Source organism: Lutra lutra, chromosome 8 (genome assembly GCF_902655055.1).
Source record: "Lutra lutra chromosome 8, mLutLut1.2, whole genome shotgun sequence".
In the NCBI taxonomy this organism is placed as follows: domain Eukaryota; kingdom Metazoa; phylum Chordata; class Mammalia; order Carnivora; family Mustelidae; genus Lutra; species Lutra lutra.
Window position 1 is genome coordinate 76470185 of NC_062285.1, and position 19793 is coordinate 76489977.

Consider the following 19793-nt stretch of genomic DNA (forward strand, 5'->3'; position numbering starts at 1 on the left):
CAGTCTGAAGTTTATTGGATTTATCCATGTTGTTACACACAGATGTAATTCATTTATTGTCATTGCTATACTGTATTCCATCACATGAATGTATCAAATTTGTATTCATCTATTCAACTGGTGACAAACATCGGATGGTTTTTTAAGTCTGGGGTTGTTGATAATAAGGCTGTACATTCTGAAACAGATGTCCTGGTGCACACGTGTAGGGGTTTCTTTTGGACAGATGCTTAAAAATGTGTAGTCTAGGAGAAGAACTGGTGAGTCATGGATCGTGTGTATGTGTGCACCTGGGTGGTAAGAACGCGTATGAGATCTACCCTCTTAACAAATGTTTAAGCGCACAATACAGTACTGTTAGTTATAGGCACAATGTTACACAACAGATTACTGTGTATAAATGAAAGTTTATACCTATTAAACAAGAACTCTTCATTCCCCCCTTCCCATCAGCCCCTCCCTAGCAACCACCATCCTACTCTGTTTGAGTTGGACTATTTTGCAGCATTGTTAATAATAGCCAAGATACAGGAACAACTTAAATGCCCATTGATGGATGAGCATTTAAAGAAAATGTTACTTTATATATACAATGGAATATTATTTAGCTTTAAAAAAGAAGGAAATGCTGTCACATGTGACAACATGGGTGAATCTAGAAGATATCACACTATGTGAAATGAGCCAGTCACAGAACACACACTGCTTGTTTCTACTTATATGGGGAGTGATTTCTTTTACTTGGCAAGGGACCGTCAAACTATTTTCCAAAGTGGTTATACCAATTATCATCTCCCCAGCTGTGATGAGAGTTCCAATGTAGGAATTCCTGGGAAATTGGCAAGAAGCTTTGTCTTGTTCAGATGTAAAGGTACGTAACAGATCATCAAGAAGGGAAATATAGAGAGTGCTTGTGTTCTGGGACACTGAAAACATACAGACTTTAAAACCACACATAATCAAATCCCTAATTATGTAAAATGAGGATAATGTCCATCTCAGGACTACTTGAAGGAATAGATAAAATGGATTTACAGTACTGACACAAAGTAGGAATGATAAAATTGACAGTAGCACTCTCCTTCTCAACTATCTCCAGAGCCAGAGTTGAAGAATCAAGGATCCAGTTTCTCTGTGGGACAAGGGCAGAGTGCTAGACCCTGCAGATTGTTTTCTCGTGTATTTATTTGGTGGTACCGGAGTAGAAAAATGTTTCTTGAATAAATAAGAATGCCAAACACAAAACTTCTTTTAGGAATTTTAGAACTCTTAAAATAAGAAGTAATAATAAATAAATAAGAATACCAAAACATGAAACTTCTTTTAGGACTTTTAGAATTCTTTATAAGAAGAAATAATAAAAAATAAATAAGAATACCAAAACATGAAACTTCTTTCAGGACTTTTAGAACTCTTAAATCCAAAATATTAAATGAAGGGTAAGTCTTTTATGAAACATTTAAAAGGAAAGATCAGCAAGTAAAAAAACAACTGACTTCAAGCCAAGCCAAAATGGAAAAAGTGAATATTCCACCAGATTTTAATGTCACCATTTTCATTCACTTACCATGATCTGCTCGTTTGGAAGCAGGTGTGTTGCTATGGAGACCATTCTAAATAGTCCCTCAGAGTCATTCATTCACTTGAGGTTTACCACAAGAGTTGACAACTAACTCTTAATGATTTAAGAGTCATCTTAAAAAGTTACTAACCTCCTTTCATTCTGAGTTATTGTACCATTTTCCAGCTTTTTAACTGTGGTCGCCAGCACTTTATTTGCATCATTGGCAAAGTCTAAGTCTCGGACCTCAGACAACGGGACAGACACAATGGCAAATGCTTCTTTATCTTCTTTTGTTTGGCAAGTTCCAATCTGCAAGGTGTTTTTTCCATTCAGATTAGTTATTTGTTTGTTTGTTTGTTTGTTTGTTTTAATAGCTGTGCAATATTTTTCAGATCCTAACACATCTTTATACTGTTTAAGAAATACAAGACAGGAGTAGCTCATCCACACCCAATAATTCCCACATGCATCATCCACTATGAAAGACCATAGGGACACACAGATTTTCCATGCCCATTTCCTGCCTTGTTCCCAAAGCCCACCTAGAACCATAGCCTCTCACATTTGCCCTTTGTTTCCGTGTCAACAGTGTAGAGAGAATGTACTATTGGGATCTTCTCCCCTTTCTACATGCCACTCCTATGATTTGGGCACAGCATCTAAGCCACTTAGTTCAGTGATATAAGCAACTGGCAGAATGAATACTTGGTTAAATTAATTGCAATAATCTCTGATATTGGTAAAGATGAATTGTAAGGACCATGTCAATCACTCCCTGATCCTAATCACACATCTGGCGAAAAGTTAAACCACTCTCAGGAACATTTACCTTCAACATAACAGGTCTCTCTTCATCTGTGTCTATGGGTATACTAGTACTTGTTACCCATGTGTTGGTACATAAATGTCTCAACCGAACATAAGAGTTCCTAAAAGCAAAACACAAAAGAACAGTTTATAAAAAATTAGCACACTTACACATTACCTTATTTTAAGAGCTTCATACATTATATGAATGTATGAATATGTTTCAGACTAGAATTAACTCAAGTATAGGACAGTGTGGTTTAAGAAAAAGTTTTGAGTCAAAGACTATTTCAAAGCTTGTGGTATTTTACCTAGACCAGTGGTTCTTGAATTGTGGCCCCTGGTCCAGCAGGACCAGCATCACCTGGAATATTGTTAGAAATGCAGATTCGGGGAACCTGGGTGGAACAGTCAGTTAAGCGCCAATCCTTGGTTTTAGCTGGGATCATGATCTGAGGGTCTAGGATCCAGCCCTGTGTCAGGGTCAGTGCTTTGGCATGGAGTCTGCTTGGGTTTCTCTCTCCCCCCAACTTTGCTCCCCTGATCTCTCAGGTGCTCTCTCTCTCTCTCTCTGGAATAAATAAATAAATCTTTAAAAAAAAATGCAAATTCTGAGGGTTCATCCCAGTTCTCTGAATCAGAAACTCTGAACATAGGGTGAAAATGAGTCTTTTAGCAGCCTCTCCAGGTAATGCCAATGTGAGAACCACTGACCAAGTAGCCACCTCAGCTAACACTGCTATCTGATCTTAGTCCCTTCTGTAGCTTAATCATCTGCATATAAAAGTATATACAGCCAATCTTCATTGTTTGCTGATTCTGTATTTATGAATTCTCCTACTCCAGAAAATGTATCTGTAGCCCCCAGATCAATAGTCTGGGCATTTTTGCAATCATTCTTGGACATGGACAGAGTGGCAAAAAATTTGAGTCCCCAGTGTGCACATTCCCAGTGAGGGTGGACAATACAGTACTCTGTCTTCTCATTTCTGCTTATAGTATAAGCAAGCATGCTTTTCATGGTCTAGTTAGTGCCATGTTTCTCCACATTTCTGTGCTTTTTGTTGATGAGCTTATTGCTTAAAACAGTCCCAAGCATAGGGCTGAAGTGCTGTCCAGTAGTCCTAAGGATAAGGCTGTTATGTACCTTCTGGAGAAAATACTCATGTTACATAAGCTTCATTTGGGCATAAGTTATAGGGCTGATTGCTGTAAGTTCAATGTTAATGAATCAACAATATGTATTAAATAAAGTGCCTTTGAACAAAAATATATATAACACAAGGTTATATGGTACTGACTGATGAAAAATATTGTGACCAGAGGTTCACAGGAACCTAACCCCATATTTCTTCTAGGAACAGTGGCTCAGTATTTGCTAATTCAATGTACTGGGAAAAACAAGAATCAACCATATGTGAACTGTGAGGAAACACCTGAGAAAAGACAGCTAGAACTTCATCCAACTCCAACATTATCATTTTAGTGAATCATTTATTATCATCATTTCTTTAACAAATATGTGTAAAAATATCTGTTCAAACAAAAGCATTGTGGTAAGTTCTGTGCCTCCAAGTTGCTGAGAGTTCCGTAGGAAAGATAAGACATAAATAAATCATATAACATGAGGCAAAAAGCATTAAGGTCAATAAGTCAGAACTAAATAAAACAAGGGCCTCCAGGAAAGAGCAATTCACTTAGCATCATGCTTTGGCTCGTTCATAAAGGTAGATACAATAGAAACTGAGTTTCCAAAAATCTAAAGTAGCAGAAACCAATCCTTGTACAAATAATCAGAAATTTACCACTAATTTACCTCTCATTTGCCACTAACTTTACTTTACTTAACCATTTGTCATGGGTCTGTGTGCTCTATAGGGAGATTCTTTTATCATTTTCTTATGCAAACATTCTTGTTTAGAGTTCAAGACGGACTCCATTTCTGCTGAGTTAAATCTAAAATGATTAAAGTTATTGATTAAAATTCCAGTACTCAGAAGAGAAGGCCAGCAACGTGGATCAGGGAAAACCCTCAGATGGGATCTTTACAGGCTTATAACAGTGGAACAGGAAAGCATGAGCAATAGTTGATGTAAAGCTAAGATTGAGCAGCATTTCTCATGAACAAGAATAACCAGGAAATGTCTTGGGAAGCTCAAGGAGCTGTGTTTCTCAACAGTGCTAAGTGCAGCAACCCTCCCTGGAAGTAACCTACACAATGGTGTCTGCATCTTATGTGGGTACCTTCAGTATAACCACTGCCATCCTCCCAAGTCCAAGCACAATAATGCTCTATCAAAGACAGTTTGAACCATCCCACTAGATCTAATGATATGGGCAAGACTCCCTCATACACTTAGAGAGTATATCATAGTGCAACTGTTGGAAGAGAGACAGTGGCAGGCAAAAGAGATTAATTAAAATCAAATCCAAGCAAAAGAATGTAAGACATTGTCTCACATTAAGTTCTGGCTACCTCATTACCACTTCCACTTTCTCACCCATCACTCCTTAGGTCCAACTGGTTTCCTAGCTGATACTTCAGCATACCTATTAAATTTCAAGACTTTTCCATTTCATGCTCCTGCTGCTTGAGACACTCCCGATGGGGAGGACCTGATCTCTCAAAACATTCAGGTCTTTTCTCAAATGTCCTAAATCAGAGAAGCCATTTCTGAACAGTCATACTACCTAATACAACTCTCACTGCAATTTTTTCTTCAAAGCATTTGTATTACCTGACCTCCTATTTTATGGTTTGTCTATTGCCTCTCTTCCTTATATGAATTTAAGTTTGTTCAGTTCTCTTCCCAATGCCAAGGGCAATGTCTGTTAAGTTCAATAAAGATTTACTGGCTGAATGACTAAATAAATGAACAAATGGATGAATGCATGAATGAATGAATGAAAGAAACCTTGAATTTGACATAATAGAAATAAATGATATAAGTACTGATAGGAAAAAAAAGTAAATACTAATAGAAATGCTCCTTGATCATTTTTCATGTTAGTAAGCAAAGGCCATACAAGTAATAAGAATAAATAATTCTTATGAATTCTTCAGAATTCTTTGGTCCTGCACATTTTAATTATTTATGAGAATAAAACAAACTATGTGAATCTTCTCACAAAAGAATCTCGCATGATTTTTACACACTGTTCTTTTCTTATGCTTGCTCCCTAGATATCACAAAAATTCTATCAACATTAGATGTTAATTCCTTACCTACCATTACAATTACTCAAAGAAATTATTCAAAGAAATCTTACTATTTATTGTATAGTTTTTATTGTATATACAGCTAAACTATATATATATATATATACACACTTTTTTTTTTTTTTTTTACCTTGGAACCAGGCAGTCAGCTCTCTGAAGAGTTGTGGCATCCAGCTCAAACAGGGATGCAATGTCATTTCCATGTGGGACTGAGACTAAAGTATACATGATCTTCTCCCCGGCCTGGCGTTTCTTCTTTGAAGTTGGAAGATCTCCATCTCTCTGTTGCGGAGGTACAAAGTCATTTACTTTTAACAGGTTTCTTACTATATTCTCCAATTAATCAGGAGATAAGATTTAAATCTGCCCATTATTTCTTCATTGGATCATAGAGATGTCTGTTTCACATCATCCAGAGAGAGCAGGTCAGGCCTGACAGCCTTTGAGGTAGTTATTATCAATAGTGAAAAGTCACACACTCCTGGAGAGATGGCTTGATCTGGGCAAATATCAAAGCACTGACAGTCATAATAGTTGTGAATTCCCTTACCATGTCTTAAACCAATTTATTTTTAATTTTATTTTTTATAAACATATATTTTTATCACCAGGGGTACAGGTCTGTGAATCGCCAGGTTTACACACTTCACAGCACTCACCATAGCACATACCCTCCCCAATGTCCATAACCCCAACCTGCTTCTCTCAACCCCCCTCCCCCCAGCAACCCTCAGTTTGTTTTGTGAGATTAAGAGTCACTTATGGTTTGTCTCCCTAGTAGTTTTAACCATTCTACATTTAAAACAAACAGAGTGAAGAAATAGTGTGTGGAATCATCTAGATTTCATAAATTCAAGAGTCAACATGGCAGTATCTCAGAGTTCCTGACCAACTCCCAGAACACAACTGGGAGAGAATAGGAATCAACAGCGATATTCCTATTCAGTTCATTGGCTTTTTCCTTGAAATCCAAAAACATATTATAATGGCATATACAGTGAAATAAAATGGGATCTTCGCCAGCAGAAGTCCACATGATGATGCAAAACTCAGTCAATATTTCCAAAATACTCTATTTTAAGCTGGCAACCACATGAGATTAGTAATTATATATATTTATTTGAAGCAAGTCTCAATCCCTGTGGAAGAACATGATGCACGAGAAACCAAAAGCTGATACAGCAAATGTAATATAAGATTGGTAATTACATACATAAATATAATTACTTACACATATTTATTGAAAGAAATGAAATTTTAAAATGAGAGAAGTAGAGAGAGAGAGAGAGAAAGAGAATGTCACTCTACCATCACAAGAAGCTGAATGAAAGTGGGGAAGAGAAGGGGGGTTTGAAAGGCAGATGAAAGCAGTCTATGCCCAATGACAAGCAGGTGTTTAATGGCCACTATGACAATGAGATATCAGACCCAGTTGTTCCAAAATATTCACTTGAAGTTCCATCCCAAGATTGTGAATGTTATTTCCTATGCAGTTTCATTCTTTTTTTTTTTTTTAAGATTTTATTTATTTATTTGACAGACAGAAATCACAAGTAGGCAGAGAGGCAGGCAGAGAGAGAAGGGGAAAGCAGGCTCCCTGCTGAGCAGAGAGCCCAATGTGGGGCTTGGTCCCAGAACCCGGAGATCATGACCTGAGCTGAAGGCAGAGGCTTTAACCCACTGAGCCACCCAGGCGCCCCCGCAGTTTCATTCTTATGTCTTCTGCAAATGGTGTGCAAATTGGTAGCAGCACTGAACTGTGAATGGGCAGAGGAACCCCCAACGTCCTGAAGCAGGAGCAAGACTGTTAGCTGCTAAATCTCACATAGCCCAGAAGTACCTGGTAGCTCCTGACATCTTTGACTTACATGTCTTCTAAAGAGACCAAAATTCAGAGTTAAATGAAAGCAGGAGTCTGGCAAACTCTCCCCATTATCCATAAAAGTTGTTTCTAATTAGTAAGTGTAACTAACTATACTTATTGATCAGAAGGAAAAACACACTTAACTAACTTACTGTACATTATAAGGGAATACAGAGATATAGGGGAAAATGCAAAAATGGTAAGAAAACCATATTTTCCAATTTACACAGAGCTTCTCATAATACCAAAGCCATTGCTGTTCTCATTAATCTTACAACAAAAATTTGAAAGAAAGTAAGATGAATATTATCATTTCCTTCAAACCAAGAGATGAGTGCCATTACCTACATTTGATGAAGAATGAGGAAAGCGGAAGAGAGGGAAATAGGAGAGAAAAAGGAAGGAGGAGGAGGAAAGAAGAAGAAGGGAGCAGTAGGTTGTGGTAGTGAATACTCAACCCCAAATTCAACTAACCACCCCTCAAGCCAAAGCCAACCAAAGCCAGTGGCCTAGACTGAGCCCTCAAACACTCACTGACCTACTCCTCAAAGGGAAGGAAAGAACTCACAAGTAAGAACCTTTCTTAGGTCTTCTGAAAAAATTCTCATGGGTCATGAGACACATTTTCACAGTGATCTGAGTTGAGGGAATGGAGATCTGAATTGAAGACACAATCTGTGAGGGACAGAAACACCCTCATATCCTGAGAAAAGAAAATCTAAATATCTTTAAATAGCCCAATAAGAGTATCCTGGCCAGACAAATGAGTTGGGGGAGACGGCTACCCAGGTAATAGAAAGCTTGGGCTTCTGAATCTTGAGATTGGGAAGGGTCGTGAAAGATCATCTGTGAGCTAAGAGTTCTTCCCAAATAAATTTCTGAGTAACTACTCAAGTGAAATTCTCTCATTTGGAATATATTCTTTTGGGCCTTGAAAACATTTAGGTTTAATTTTAGTTATTCCCTCCTGAAATTTGAAGAGCTTTTGTACAGTTCCATTTATTTCCTGCATTTCAACTCTCAGAATGGATTAGGAGGAAGACTCAAGGAAAGAGAAATAGTCGGAATGGAAAGGTAGAAACAAGACAAAGGAAAGGGAAAGGAATGTGATATTCTAGAAGAAAAACAGGAGTATACAAGAGCAGTACAAAACTGAGGGCACCACCCCTGAGACAAACAGCTAATAAATTGGTTTTCATGAAAACCAGTTTCTTCTGCTCTGTGAAAGACACCGTCAAGAGAATGAAAAGACAAGCCACAAACTAGTAGAAAATATTTGCAAAATTACGTATCTAAAAAGGACTCTTAACCAAAATATACAAAGAACACTCAAACTTCAGCATTAATAAAACACATTTCCCAATTTAAAACTGGGTGAAAGACCTGAACAGACACCTCACTGAAAAAGCCATACAGATGGCAAATAAACATGTGAAAAGATGATCAGCATCATATGTCATTAGAGAGTTGCAAATTACATAATGAGATGCCACTCACAACAATGAGCTAACCACACACACAGCCCTATTAGAATGAATGAATCCAAAACTCTGAGGACTGCAAATACTGACAAGGATATAGAGCAACAGAAACTCAAACTGATTGCTGGGGGAATGCAAAATAGTACAGCTACATTGGAAGACTGTTTGGTGGCTTCCCAAAGAAAGAAGCATACCCTATAATATATGACCCAGCAATCATGCTCCTTAGTATTAAACAACATATGCACACAAAAACTTGCAAATAGATGTCTAGAGCAGCTCTACTTGTCATTGCCAAAACACGTAAGGGACCAAGATGTCCTGCAGTAGGCAAATGGATAAACAAACAGTGGGACATCCAGACAATGGACTATTACTCAGTGCTAAAAAGAAATGAGCTCTCAAACCTCAAAGACATGTCAGAACATTAAAATATATATTGCCAAGTGAAAGAAGCCAGTCTGAAAAGGCTATCTACTGTATGATTCCAATCGTATGACATTCCAAAAACAACAAAACTATGAAGACAGTAAAAAGATCAATGGTTGCCAGGGAGTGGTGGGGGGAGGGAAGAAAGGAATGAAAAGACAGCGCACATAAGATTTTTAGAGCAGTGATTAATTAATTTAGAGCAGTAATTAATTCTGCATGATATTATAATAATGGATGCATGTCAAATGATGGCTACTTTTATCAAAATTCAGAGAACGTACAAAGCCAAGAGTGAACCCTAATGTAAACTACAGATTTTGGATGGTAATAATATGTTAAGTAGGTTAATCAGTGTAGCAAATGTGCCATTCTGGTGCCAAATGTTGATATGAGGGAGGCTGTGCTTGTGTGGTGGCAGGGATATACAGAAATGTGTACTTTCCACTGAATTTTGCTATGACCCTAAAATTGCCCTTAAAAATAGTGTCCATTAAAAAAGAAAAAAATCAGGATGAGAGAAAATATTTGTAAGTCATATGCCTGATAAGGGGACTATATCCAGAATATATAAAGAACACTTACAACTCAATAATAAAGACAACCCAATTAAAAATTGAGCAAAAGATTTGAATAGATATTTATCCATAGAAGATATTCAAATGGCCAACACACATGTGCAAAGATGGCCAACATCATTACTAATTAGTAAAATGCACTAGGACAGCTATAACCAAAGAGTCAGACAACAAGAAGTGTTAGTGAGAACACACAGAAGTTGTAACAGCCATATATTGCTGGGGGAACATAAAATGGCATGGCCATTTCAGAAGTTTGGCAGAATGTTAAAAATCCGACCAACAATTCAAAGTCTAGGTTTTCTATCAAAGAAAAATGAAAATATATTTCCACACCAAAACTTGTCCTTCAATGTTCACAGCAGCATTTCTAAAAGCCAAGATGAGGATATAATCCAAATGTTCATCAGGTAATGAATGGATAAACAAAATGTGGTATATATGCACAATGGCATATTATCTGCTCATAAAGGAATGGAGTACAGATACAAGCTACAACATGCATGAACTTTGAAAACATTATGCTAAGTGAAAGAAGTCAGACACAAAAGGCTATATATTCTATGAGCGCATATAAGAAATGTCCAGAATCGGCAAATCTATAAAGAGAGTAGATTCATGGCAGCCAGGGCCTGGGGGGAGGAATGGGGAGTGACTATTGATGGATTTAGGCATTCTCCTGCAGGAGAGAAAAATGTTGTAGAATTCGATAGTGGCTATAATTTTGGAACTCTGTGAATGTATTAAAAACCACAGAGTTATATATTTTTATAAATAGAATTTTATAGGATGTGAATTATATCTCAATAAAGTTATGGAAGAAAGAAAAGGAAGTAGAAAGGGAGGGAGGGAGGGAAGGAGGGAGGAAAGAAGGAGAAAGGACAGGGAGGGGAAAGGAACAAGGAAGGGAAGGAGGGAAGAGAGGAGAGGAGAAAGGAAAGAAAGAAATGGAAGGAAGGAAGGAACAAATGAACAAACGAACTCTGAGGGTCACTGTTTCATTGATGTCTGCCATGTAGCTTGACATGAAAATTCAGGGGTTATACTAAACTATGGATGGCAAAGAAGCATTTTGCCTGGATCATAATGGTGACACAGGAACCACACATCTGTCTGACTACAACTAGCTGAAGGCAAGAAAGTCTCAAGAAGCTCTAAAGAATCCTTTTATACGAGGCCCAGGAGAACACCATTTGCAACTAGGAATTCCTTCTCAGTGGTAAAAATGGTGGTGACATTTGATATTGAAAATGATGACTATGATGAAGAAGAAAACCAAGAGAGGAGGAAGAAGAGGTTTAAGAAGAGGAAGTAATAATTCTGAAAGAAAGAAGAGGAAGTTTGCTTCAGTTATAATCCTCAGAAGATGAAAACTTGAGGAGAAACAGACCAGGAGAATTATAGTCACAAAGAAATATCCTTAAAGAACTGGTTTTTAGACTCTACAATGCTACTGCAGCCAAAAGAAAGAACCACCAACATAATGAACGTTAATTAATACATGTGAGAGGAGACTGACTCACAACGTAGGAACACAGAAATAATGGACAAGATCAGTCAGTTGTAGAAATAACCCAAAGGATTTTTTGAATAGGTAGGCAAAGGAATTTGAAAACAAGTAGCTTCAGTAGATTATAAGAAACGCACAAATAAAATATGACTTTAATTAAGGAAAATATAATTTAATCAATTATATTGAACCATGTTTGAAAAAAGGCTTTATTAACAGAAGATGAACATGTAACCTAAATAAACAGAGATTCAGTGAATAAGATTTGACAGCTTCTTTCATCATTGCGAGTGCAGATGCAAAAAATTAATATTCTGGTCTTTTCAGAGGAATGCCATATCCTTAAAAAGAATATGTGTCATCTAATTTCCTGAGCCTCTTGCACACCAATCTTCTAATTATAACTTAGTTTTTGCTATAGATTTTCTATCAAGGAAAATGCATGAACTGACCCAACGATTTAGATTTACTTAGAGCTGAAAGTTGGCATTGTGGTTTATATATCAGTCACCTGTGAGTTCATTTAGTACAAGTCAATCCTACTGTATATACCCTCCTTTTGAAATGTTCAGAAAATAAATTTTCTAGACTTACAAAAAGAAAGCAGATCCAGGTTCCTAGATTGTCTTCCTACCCCACCCTTTGGTAATATGCAGTTTCCCAACAAGAGTAGTAAGGAACCTTTCTATTTTGACACTTACAATGAACAACAACATTTTTTCTCCAAACATAGGAAAACCTCACTTATTATGGCTAATTAAAAGAGGTTACTCTGAATTACTCATACTATTGAGGACCTGTGGTTTAATTTTAATTACATAGGGTAAGTGGAATGTACCACTACACCCCTAAATAATTTGCTTAGGTTCCAGGGCAGGGGGAGAAAGAAGATTTAATGAAGAGATAAATTCCGTTTACAAATAGTATAACAATTATTTACATGTGAAAAGAATTTCTAAGATCTTTTGCAGTTTTTTAAAGCAGTGCTATACATTTTGCTTTTAATCTCGCACTCTGATATTTTGCTTCACAAACTCTCCTTTGGAAATAGTTCCACAGTAAATTTCAAGACAGCCCTTCAAAATTTGTAAACAATAAAACGTGAATGAAGAGTTATAAATATACAATTTTTAAATGTATGGCTCAAACTTCAATCTAAGGAAAAATCAACATATTTCTATAATAGAAAGGCAGTTCTGTTCAAAATGGTATGCCTGTGGCTTCTGTTTGTAAACCCATACATTTTTAAAATAAGAAACAAGACACAAAAACACCAGTTCCCCACACAGAATTACCGAAGCGAAACGTCCTCCCTTCTTGCATCATGAAAATACATTTAAAGTACAATAGAGCTTAAACAAGTGTTAGATTTCCTATCAGCTAGCTATCCAAAACCCTCAATTTCGGGAATGCAGAGCCTCGGAATGTTAACCTAGTCTGCTGGGCTCTTATAAAACTCGCATTTTCACATGGAAGGAAAGGCACACAGCCTCTCGGGTTATACGAATGGGTCTCCTGCCTTCTCCTGCCTGGCCTGGGGCCTGCCAGTGGAGGCACAGCCCTTAGCCTCCTGGAATACCTTCTCTGTTGACTCATTTGTGAGTCATCGAATTTTTAGCAGAGACATCACGTTGCAATTCTGTTGTTAGGAGCCAGAGACATTCTGTAAGAAAGAACGTATGCATTTTCAGGGCTGCTGCAGACTGCATGCAGTCACAGCCAAGGCAGTATAATGATGTGCAGGCATCTGTGTTTTTGGTCAGACCCTCCAGGGCTCTCACTGCTGACTTTATGCAACAGACATAACCCTGCCATTTAAAGGTGCAGACATATCTTCCCTTGCCAGGTTCCATAAGACACTGTTACTCTTAAACTCATTCTTAATGACCCTTTTTCCGTTCTTTTCCTCATCACCTTACCAGTCATGAGTACAGAGTATAAACTTAAGGAAATTTGGGGGTCTTTGTTGATAATCTGGTCCCCCCCAAAAAAGCCTATAAAATAGAATTTTCCGATACATGTCAGCCAAGTATCATGGTTCCTAGAATACTGCTATTTATGTACGTCTATGTATAAAGACTGGTGGTCATCAATGAGGAGAGAGCCCAGACCTTGGGTGCGGGGGTGAGGAGGGGGGGCTTTCGTAATTTCCAGACGCATGTTTAGTTGCCCCAATGGGGGGCAGGAAGGCCATAAGTGACATCTAGTGAGCAGAGTCTATAGGTCTGCCAGATACCCGACAGTACAAAGGACAAACCCCCACAACAAAGAATTCTCTAGGCCAATCTATCAATATGGCTAAGGTTGAGAATCCCCAGCATAGACAAAGACACTCCCTTGAAAAATCAGATCACATTCCACATCAATATGGTAATGTGCAAATGGGTGGTGTTAGTCCAAAAAAAAAAAAAAAAATCCCCTTCAAAGAGCCATTTGAAAAGATGCAGCCTTTCAAGGAGAAGAAACTAATGACTGTCAGGTTCCCAGCTGGGCTTGACACAGTTCCAATGTTTACAGGGTCCCTCTGGATGCTGTACATTTGTAAGATTGGAAATAATAGGCTCCTTTGTAGAATAAATACAGCAATTTGGGTCTTAATGGGAGCTCCGACACACACCGCCTCATTTCAGTGGCACCATGCATTAACCTTTGAGACTTCAAAAATGGAAGGCAACATTTTGATAAAGGTTTCTAAATTACAGGAAAAATATTAACTGGATATTAAATAAAGAACATGAGGGAAAATTTGGAAAGAAAAATAATTAGCATGGTCACAGTGAACTCGGTTGTTACTGGAACCCAGATCTGAGGTGAGATAGCATTCTGGTTGGGGAAATTGATTTCATTTTTCACAGGCTAAGCTCTAACTGCTCCTTCGTTTTCTTTTTTTAGACAGAAACATAATTACTGCTAGGTGGCAAATGGTCTATAAAATGAGAAGCCATATTGTTAGCTTTACTGTTCCATATTTTTAGTTTTATTTACTTTCAAGCTAGGGATTAAGGATAGAAAAAAAAGTGAAATCAAATGTCTCCAGTTGGTCCTCTCTCGGATGGCAGATGAGATCCAGCCATAAACTTCTAGGGCAAAGCAGACCCACCTGTGTTATATGCAATTAAAGTGTTGCTGGTAACAATTCTCTCACAGAAAAGTGCTCTTTGTCACCTTTACAGGTGAAGGAAGAACTTGTACTTCAAAACATAAAGGAAACACGTCTACAAAGTCTAACTAAAAGCTTGATCGACACAAACAGCGAACCTCATGGATTCATGACTTAGATTCCCTGTACTGCTTCCTAAACCTCCCTACTCTTTCTCTCCCACTCAGCTCTGCCCAGAACCATCATCAGTAGCCTCACCAAACAATATGTAGCTGAAAGGAGATAAGCAAGGAGATGGAATTCAACTGCAGGATTTGAAGCTTTGGGGTGATGCCCTTTCAATTTGAAGCTTTGGGGTGAGGCCCTTTCAAAATAGTATATTTTTAACCTACTAACATCTTGGATTCAAAGAGTTTCCTTTTATCTGATGGAATGTTAACCTCATGGCATATAGGTGACACACACAGCAAACCTCCTCATCCCAACATATGGGTAGGAAAAGGAGTCTCGGGAGGGCTATCTGACATGTCCAAAGCGACACAAGTCAACGATGGTGTGAGAAGTAGAACTCCCCTGGTTCCATACAATGCTGAACTCACATAGAATATCATAAACAAAGACCCTTGAGCAAGAGAAAAGCAACCCTGACATCTGAAGTTTGGCCCAGTATGATCAGGCAGGCTCAATGTGGCCAGGAGCACCCCAACATTTGTGGATAGGCCACAGTGTCCTCCTGTGAACATGACCTATTTCACAGAATGTCAACATCAGACATGGCCACTCCACAATTGTGTCTGAACACTAACAAAATGGGAATGTTGTCCAAGCCATAGACAATATTTAAGATCCCTCTCCCCTAATGGGTGCTGCTTCCTATAGCATTTACAACCTTAGCCTGGCTCTCACCTGCCCTTCCTATAGAGAAAATGTCTCTTCCTGACAGCATTCCTATCTACAGTAAGCCCCCTTCCTTAAATCCTCCCAAAGTCACCTTGTATAACCCCATATCCACAGGTTCTTTCTATCATCATCTGAGAGGCCCCACAGTTCCCAGGGGATGTAAGTGCAATGTGTCATTAACTCCACTTGTTCAAGAACAGGTGTATTTCTGGTGGTCTTTGGTTAGAGATTATTGCCCAGCTTATAGCAAGAACCAAAGACTCAGCTTTCCAATGTGATTATGGATGGCATTTTTCTAAATCACAGGAAAATGAGAACCCAACAATCCTGGGCTAGCTATTTGAAAACCGAGGAGAGAAGAGTCCACACAGGGCATAAAACTGAATTAGAAATGAGTGATCCAACCAATCTAAGAAGCCTACTTCTGTGTTTAGGGACATTTTAACACAAATTAAAGTTTTCATTAAGCCTATGACTTGTTACTTCAGCTTTATTTCTATTGTAAATCTGATAGTCAGATGGAGAAAGAAGTCAAACAGGACTGACTCAGGACCAGAAATTCTGATTTGATTCACCTCCCCCATATCAATATCCTCATAAAACATAAAGCTGAGAGCCAATGCAAAGACAGAAATTATTTCAATTAAATATTACAACCCTCTCTGTCAAAGGATAGAATTTTGAATGATGCAGTAATAATCCTTAGCAATTATGAAAGAGACTGCTAAACTCCTAAGAAAATTAAATTATAGACTGTGTCTATTTAACATTAAAATGTCTAGCTAGATTGCTAAACTATATAAAGACATAGAGATAGGTACATAAATCCATCCCATCAACCATGTTTTGTCTGTAACACATCAAATATCCTCCACTTCAGAATTTTCTATTGAATTAAGTCATGTTGTTATAATACAGTCATCTTCTTTACAAATGATGATGAAAGAGCAGACTGCATAATAATAAATATCTTAATGAAAGTTGGCTTTAGCTGCCTTCGGCTCAGGTCATGATCTCAGGGTCCTGGGATCGAGTCCCGCATTGGGCTCTCTGCTCAGCAGGGAGCCTGCTTCCCTCTCTCTCTCTCTCTCTGCCTGCCTCTCTGTCTACTTGTGATCTCTGTCAAATAAATAAAATCTTTAAAAAAAAAAAGAAAGAAAGTTGCCTTTAAAATAAGATTGAGATTTTCTGAGTAGCATGCTTTAGAATATCAGAAAAATCAGTCATACAGCTGTTTGATGCCTCAATTTCTCCCCATAAATAGAACTCAAGTTATTTTCAATCAGAAAGGACTGTCCCATTGTCCTCTTTTAATATCATGCCATAATTCAATTTCTCCTTCCTAAACATCTATGTACTTCTGAAAACTAAACCTAGACCCACCATATCTCCCAGATGCCCACTGCCTTCAGTGTTTTATCATAAATGGCCTCCAAGTTGCTACAAATCTCCCTAAATACCCATTACTGAACATCTTTTTATAATGTAAGCCATGTCATCTTTTACTTTTTATCTGTGATCCATAGCCTCTAGTCAGAGAATCTCTCAGAATCCCTCGTCTTCAATTTTCTATTAACTTCTCAATTTGTTCATATAAAATATAAACAATATATTTGGAATTTTTTTGGGAAAAAAACAATTTCACTCACCATATTTTTTCCTTCATTTTGAGCATCTCGATAATCAGGATTAAGCTAAAAAAATAATAAAAAATAAAAAAACAGTTTTGAATCTTTATGAAAAAACAAATTAACAAGACCAATGATCTTTAATTCATTTCACTATTGTATCCTTAACTAAATTCAATATAAAAAAAAACAACTAAGAAAGAACCCATTACTAAATATTACAATTTAAAATATCACCTTCAGGGGCGCCTGAGTGGCTCAGTGGGTTAAGCCGCTGCCTTCGGCTCAGGTCATGATCTCAGGGTCCTGGGATCGAGTCCCACATCGGGCTCTCTGCTCGGCAGGGAGCCTGCTTCCCTCTCTCTCTCTCTCTGCCTGCCTCTCTGTCTACTTGTGATCTCTCTCTGTCAAATAAATAAATAAAATCTTTAAAAAAAAAAATAAAATAAAATATCACCTTCAAACTCTAGTGGCAGGAGACATGAGCTAAAATGTCATGTCTATGGCTTTTATTTACATTAGAATAGTTGACATCTTTGAACAAGTTAAGAGCTGACAATCTCGCATCCTCCAAGAAAGCCTTCAAGAGAATTCATCATCTTGCCCACCACAAAATCTGTCTTTAACCAATAACTCAATTTTTTTAGAATTAGACCAAAGGAAAGTCTTAGTAACAATGATTCAGTATCATGTTCCACATGCTATATACACAAGAAGAGAATATTGAGCAAAAACAGAGCTATATATCAGATATATATATCTCGGATATGAAGGTTAGTGCATGAGTGTTGTGTGGGTGTTAGGGGTCAACAAAGATAGATGAGTTCCGGATATGCCGAGTGTCGGCCCACACATTTCCAGCTGGCCAGAATGCATACCTCCCGACTCCCATCCGATGACACAGTCCCAAAAAATGTCTATGTTGTACTGAAATAACTAGTTCATAATTTGTAAAACAACAGCCTTATAAGGTGTTTTATTCTCTAAATAATGAGTTGTTCACTTGATTTTAACTATTTGAACATGAATCAGTTGGTGTCTATAACATGTGACCCCAGGCATTAAAGTCACCATTTAAAATGTAAGGTCAAGAGTCTTTCTCAGAATGGCACTTGGTTAGTAGCTCCGAGGAATGTTCTCACAACTTATTATTAAATATCAGCGAAGGTGCTGAAAAGGATCAAAAGCAAAACACCAAAACAAAACAAAACAAAAGTCTGAATTTCATTCAAAACTAAGACTGAAAAACAACCTACTCCCAAATCTACAATGAATTGTCGGTCTTCACAAAGCAGCTGGTGCTGAGGCAGAAGCAGACACGTCCCCAAGGTTTTCTCTGAGGACTCAGCTCACTCTACCTCACTTCAAGCTAACAGCCTTGTGAACACAGATAGGATACTTGCTGTGGCTGCCACTGTTTGTCCATTGACTCAGAGACCAAAACCCCACACAGAAGTGTGTACCGCTGAGGAGCCCTTGTTAGACTAAGCAGAAACCTGTCTCCCCAGGACTCCCATTCACTGTCCCTGCTACCTCTGTCCTCTCATGACCACAGAAATGTGACAAAGCTCAGAAAACAAATAGGCGGAGAGTCAAGGGGGCAGATGATAGCAGAGGGCTTTCGAAGAAGCACTTCCTGAAGAAAGAAAGAGCAAGAACAGTGGCTTTGTATGGGGGGATTACACTGCCTGACATTGTAGAAATAGCAAAGGGGTAGGAGAGAGAGGCAAGGGCCGTAGAACCCAAGTAGGCAGAGTCGCCATGTGCTGGACCTAAGACCAACAACGGCAGTGTAGCCCTCCAGCTAAAGACTGAGAAAAAGGATCAAGAATTAAAAAAAAATAGAACAAAATGACCATCCACTCAATCTTACCTGGTTCTGCACAGAGCCCCCTTGTCTGGGGATAGTAAGGAAGGAAGGAAAAGAAAAACAACATGGGACCGATTAAAAATCATGTTATAAGGGGAAATTATTTTCTCAGCATCTTTCTGAATATCTTCTACGGTAGGATGCAAAATCAACTTTCAGGAAATGGCTTGGCACATTCAAGAAAGTGTAAGTAAACATTTCCTCTAGGTAAGGACAACAGAATTAAAATGAACAGCTGAAAACATAATACAAATGACATAAATAATAATATACAAATATAAAGAATTATAAAAAGAAGGATTTCACTAAAAATGAAAACACAAATACAAAATTAAACTCCATTTTGGCAGCAATAAAAGCACAGTTGATGCTGCAGGTAATGAGTGATGCAGAGCATAAAAAAAAAAGAAAAAAAGGAACAGCCATCCCTCAATATAGAGGAAATGTATGAAGAAATAAAAATTAGGAAAAAGCAAGTAGTCCTGGGAGGACCAGAGAAGGGCCTATCAATTGATGGACAACAGGTGTACTGAAAAGGAAGAGAAAATTAGTGGGATACAAGCAATGATCAAAGATAATAGAAAATAAAGCTTTGCTCAGCTGAAGAACTGTGTATGCAGAGGTTATCATACCCCAGGAAAATCCACTAAAACGGACTGACACATTCATTTGAGGACAATGAGCAGAGGAGACAAAAGGGAAAACAATGATAGGGACATAAAATAGAGCCAGAAATTAGATTTAGACAAAAATGCTTACCATGTAACAGGAGAAAGGATAAATAAAATGTGGCATTTTTCAAACAATGGAGGACTACTCAGTAATAAACACGATGAGCTACT

The 19793-nt window shown here is 37.9% G+C and overlaps 1 protein-coding gene across 2 annotated transcripts in view; it reads right to left on the reverse strand.

Annotated features, from left to right (window-relative positions):
• ITPR2 (inositol 1,4,5-trisphosphate receptor type 2) overlaps positions 1–19793 on the reverse strand; it is a 491082-nt gene that overhangs the window by 353022 nt on the left and 118267 nt on the right. For both annotated transcript variants that reach the window (XM_047741839.1, XM_047741840.1), the window contains exons 10-13: positions 17103–17147; positions 5722–5873; positions 2394–2493; positions 1713–1873 (exon numbers count right to left, since the gene is read on the reverse strand). In XM_047741839.1, coding sequence (XP_047597795.1) covers positions 1713–1873; positions 2394–2493; positions 5722–5873; positions 17103–17147 — 458 coding nt within the window. The remainder of the gene's footprint in view (positions 1–1712; positions 1874–2393; positions 2494–5721; positions 5874–17102; positions 17148–19793) is intronic.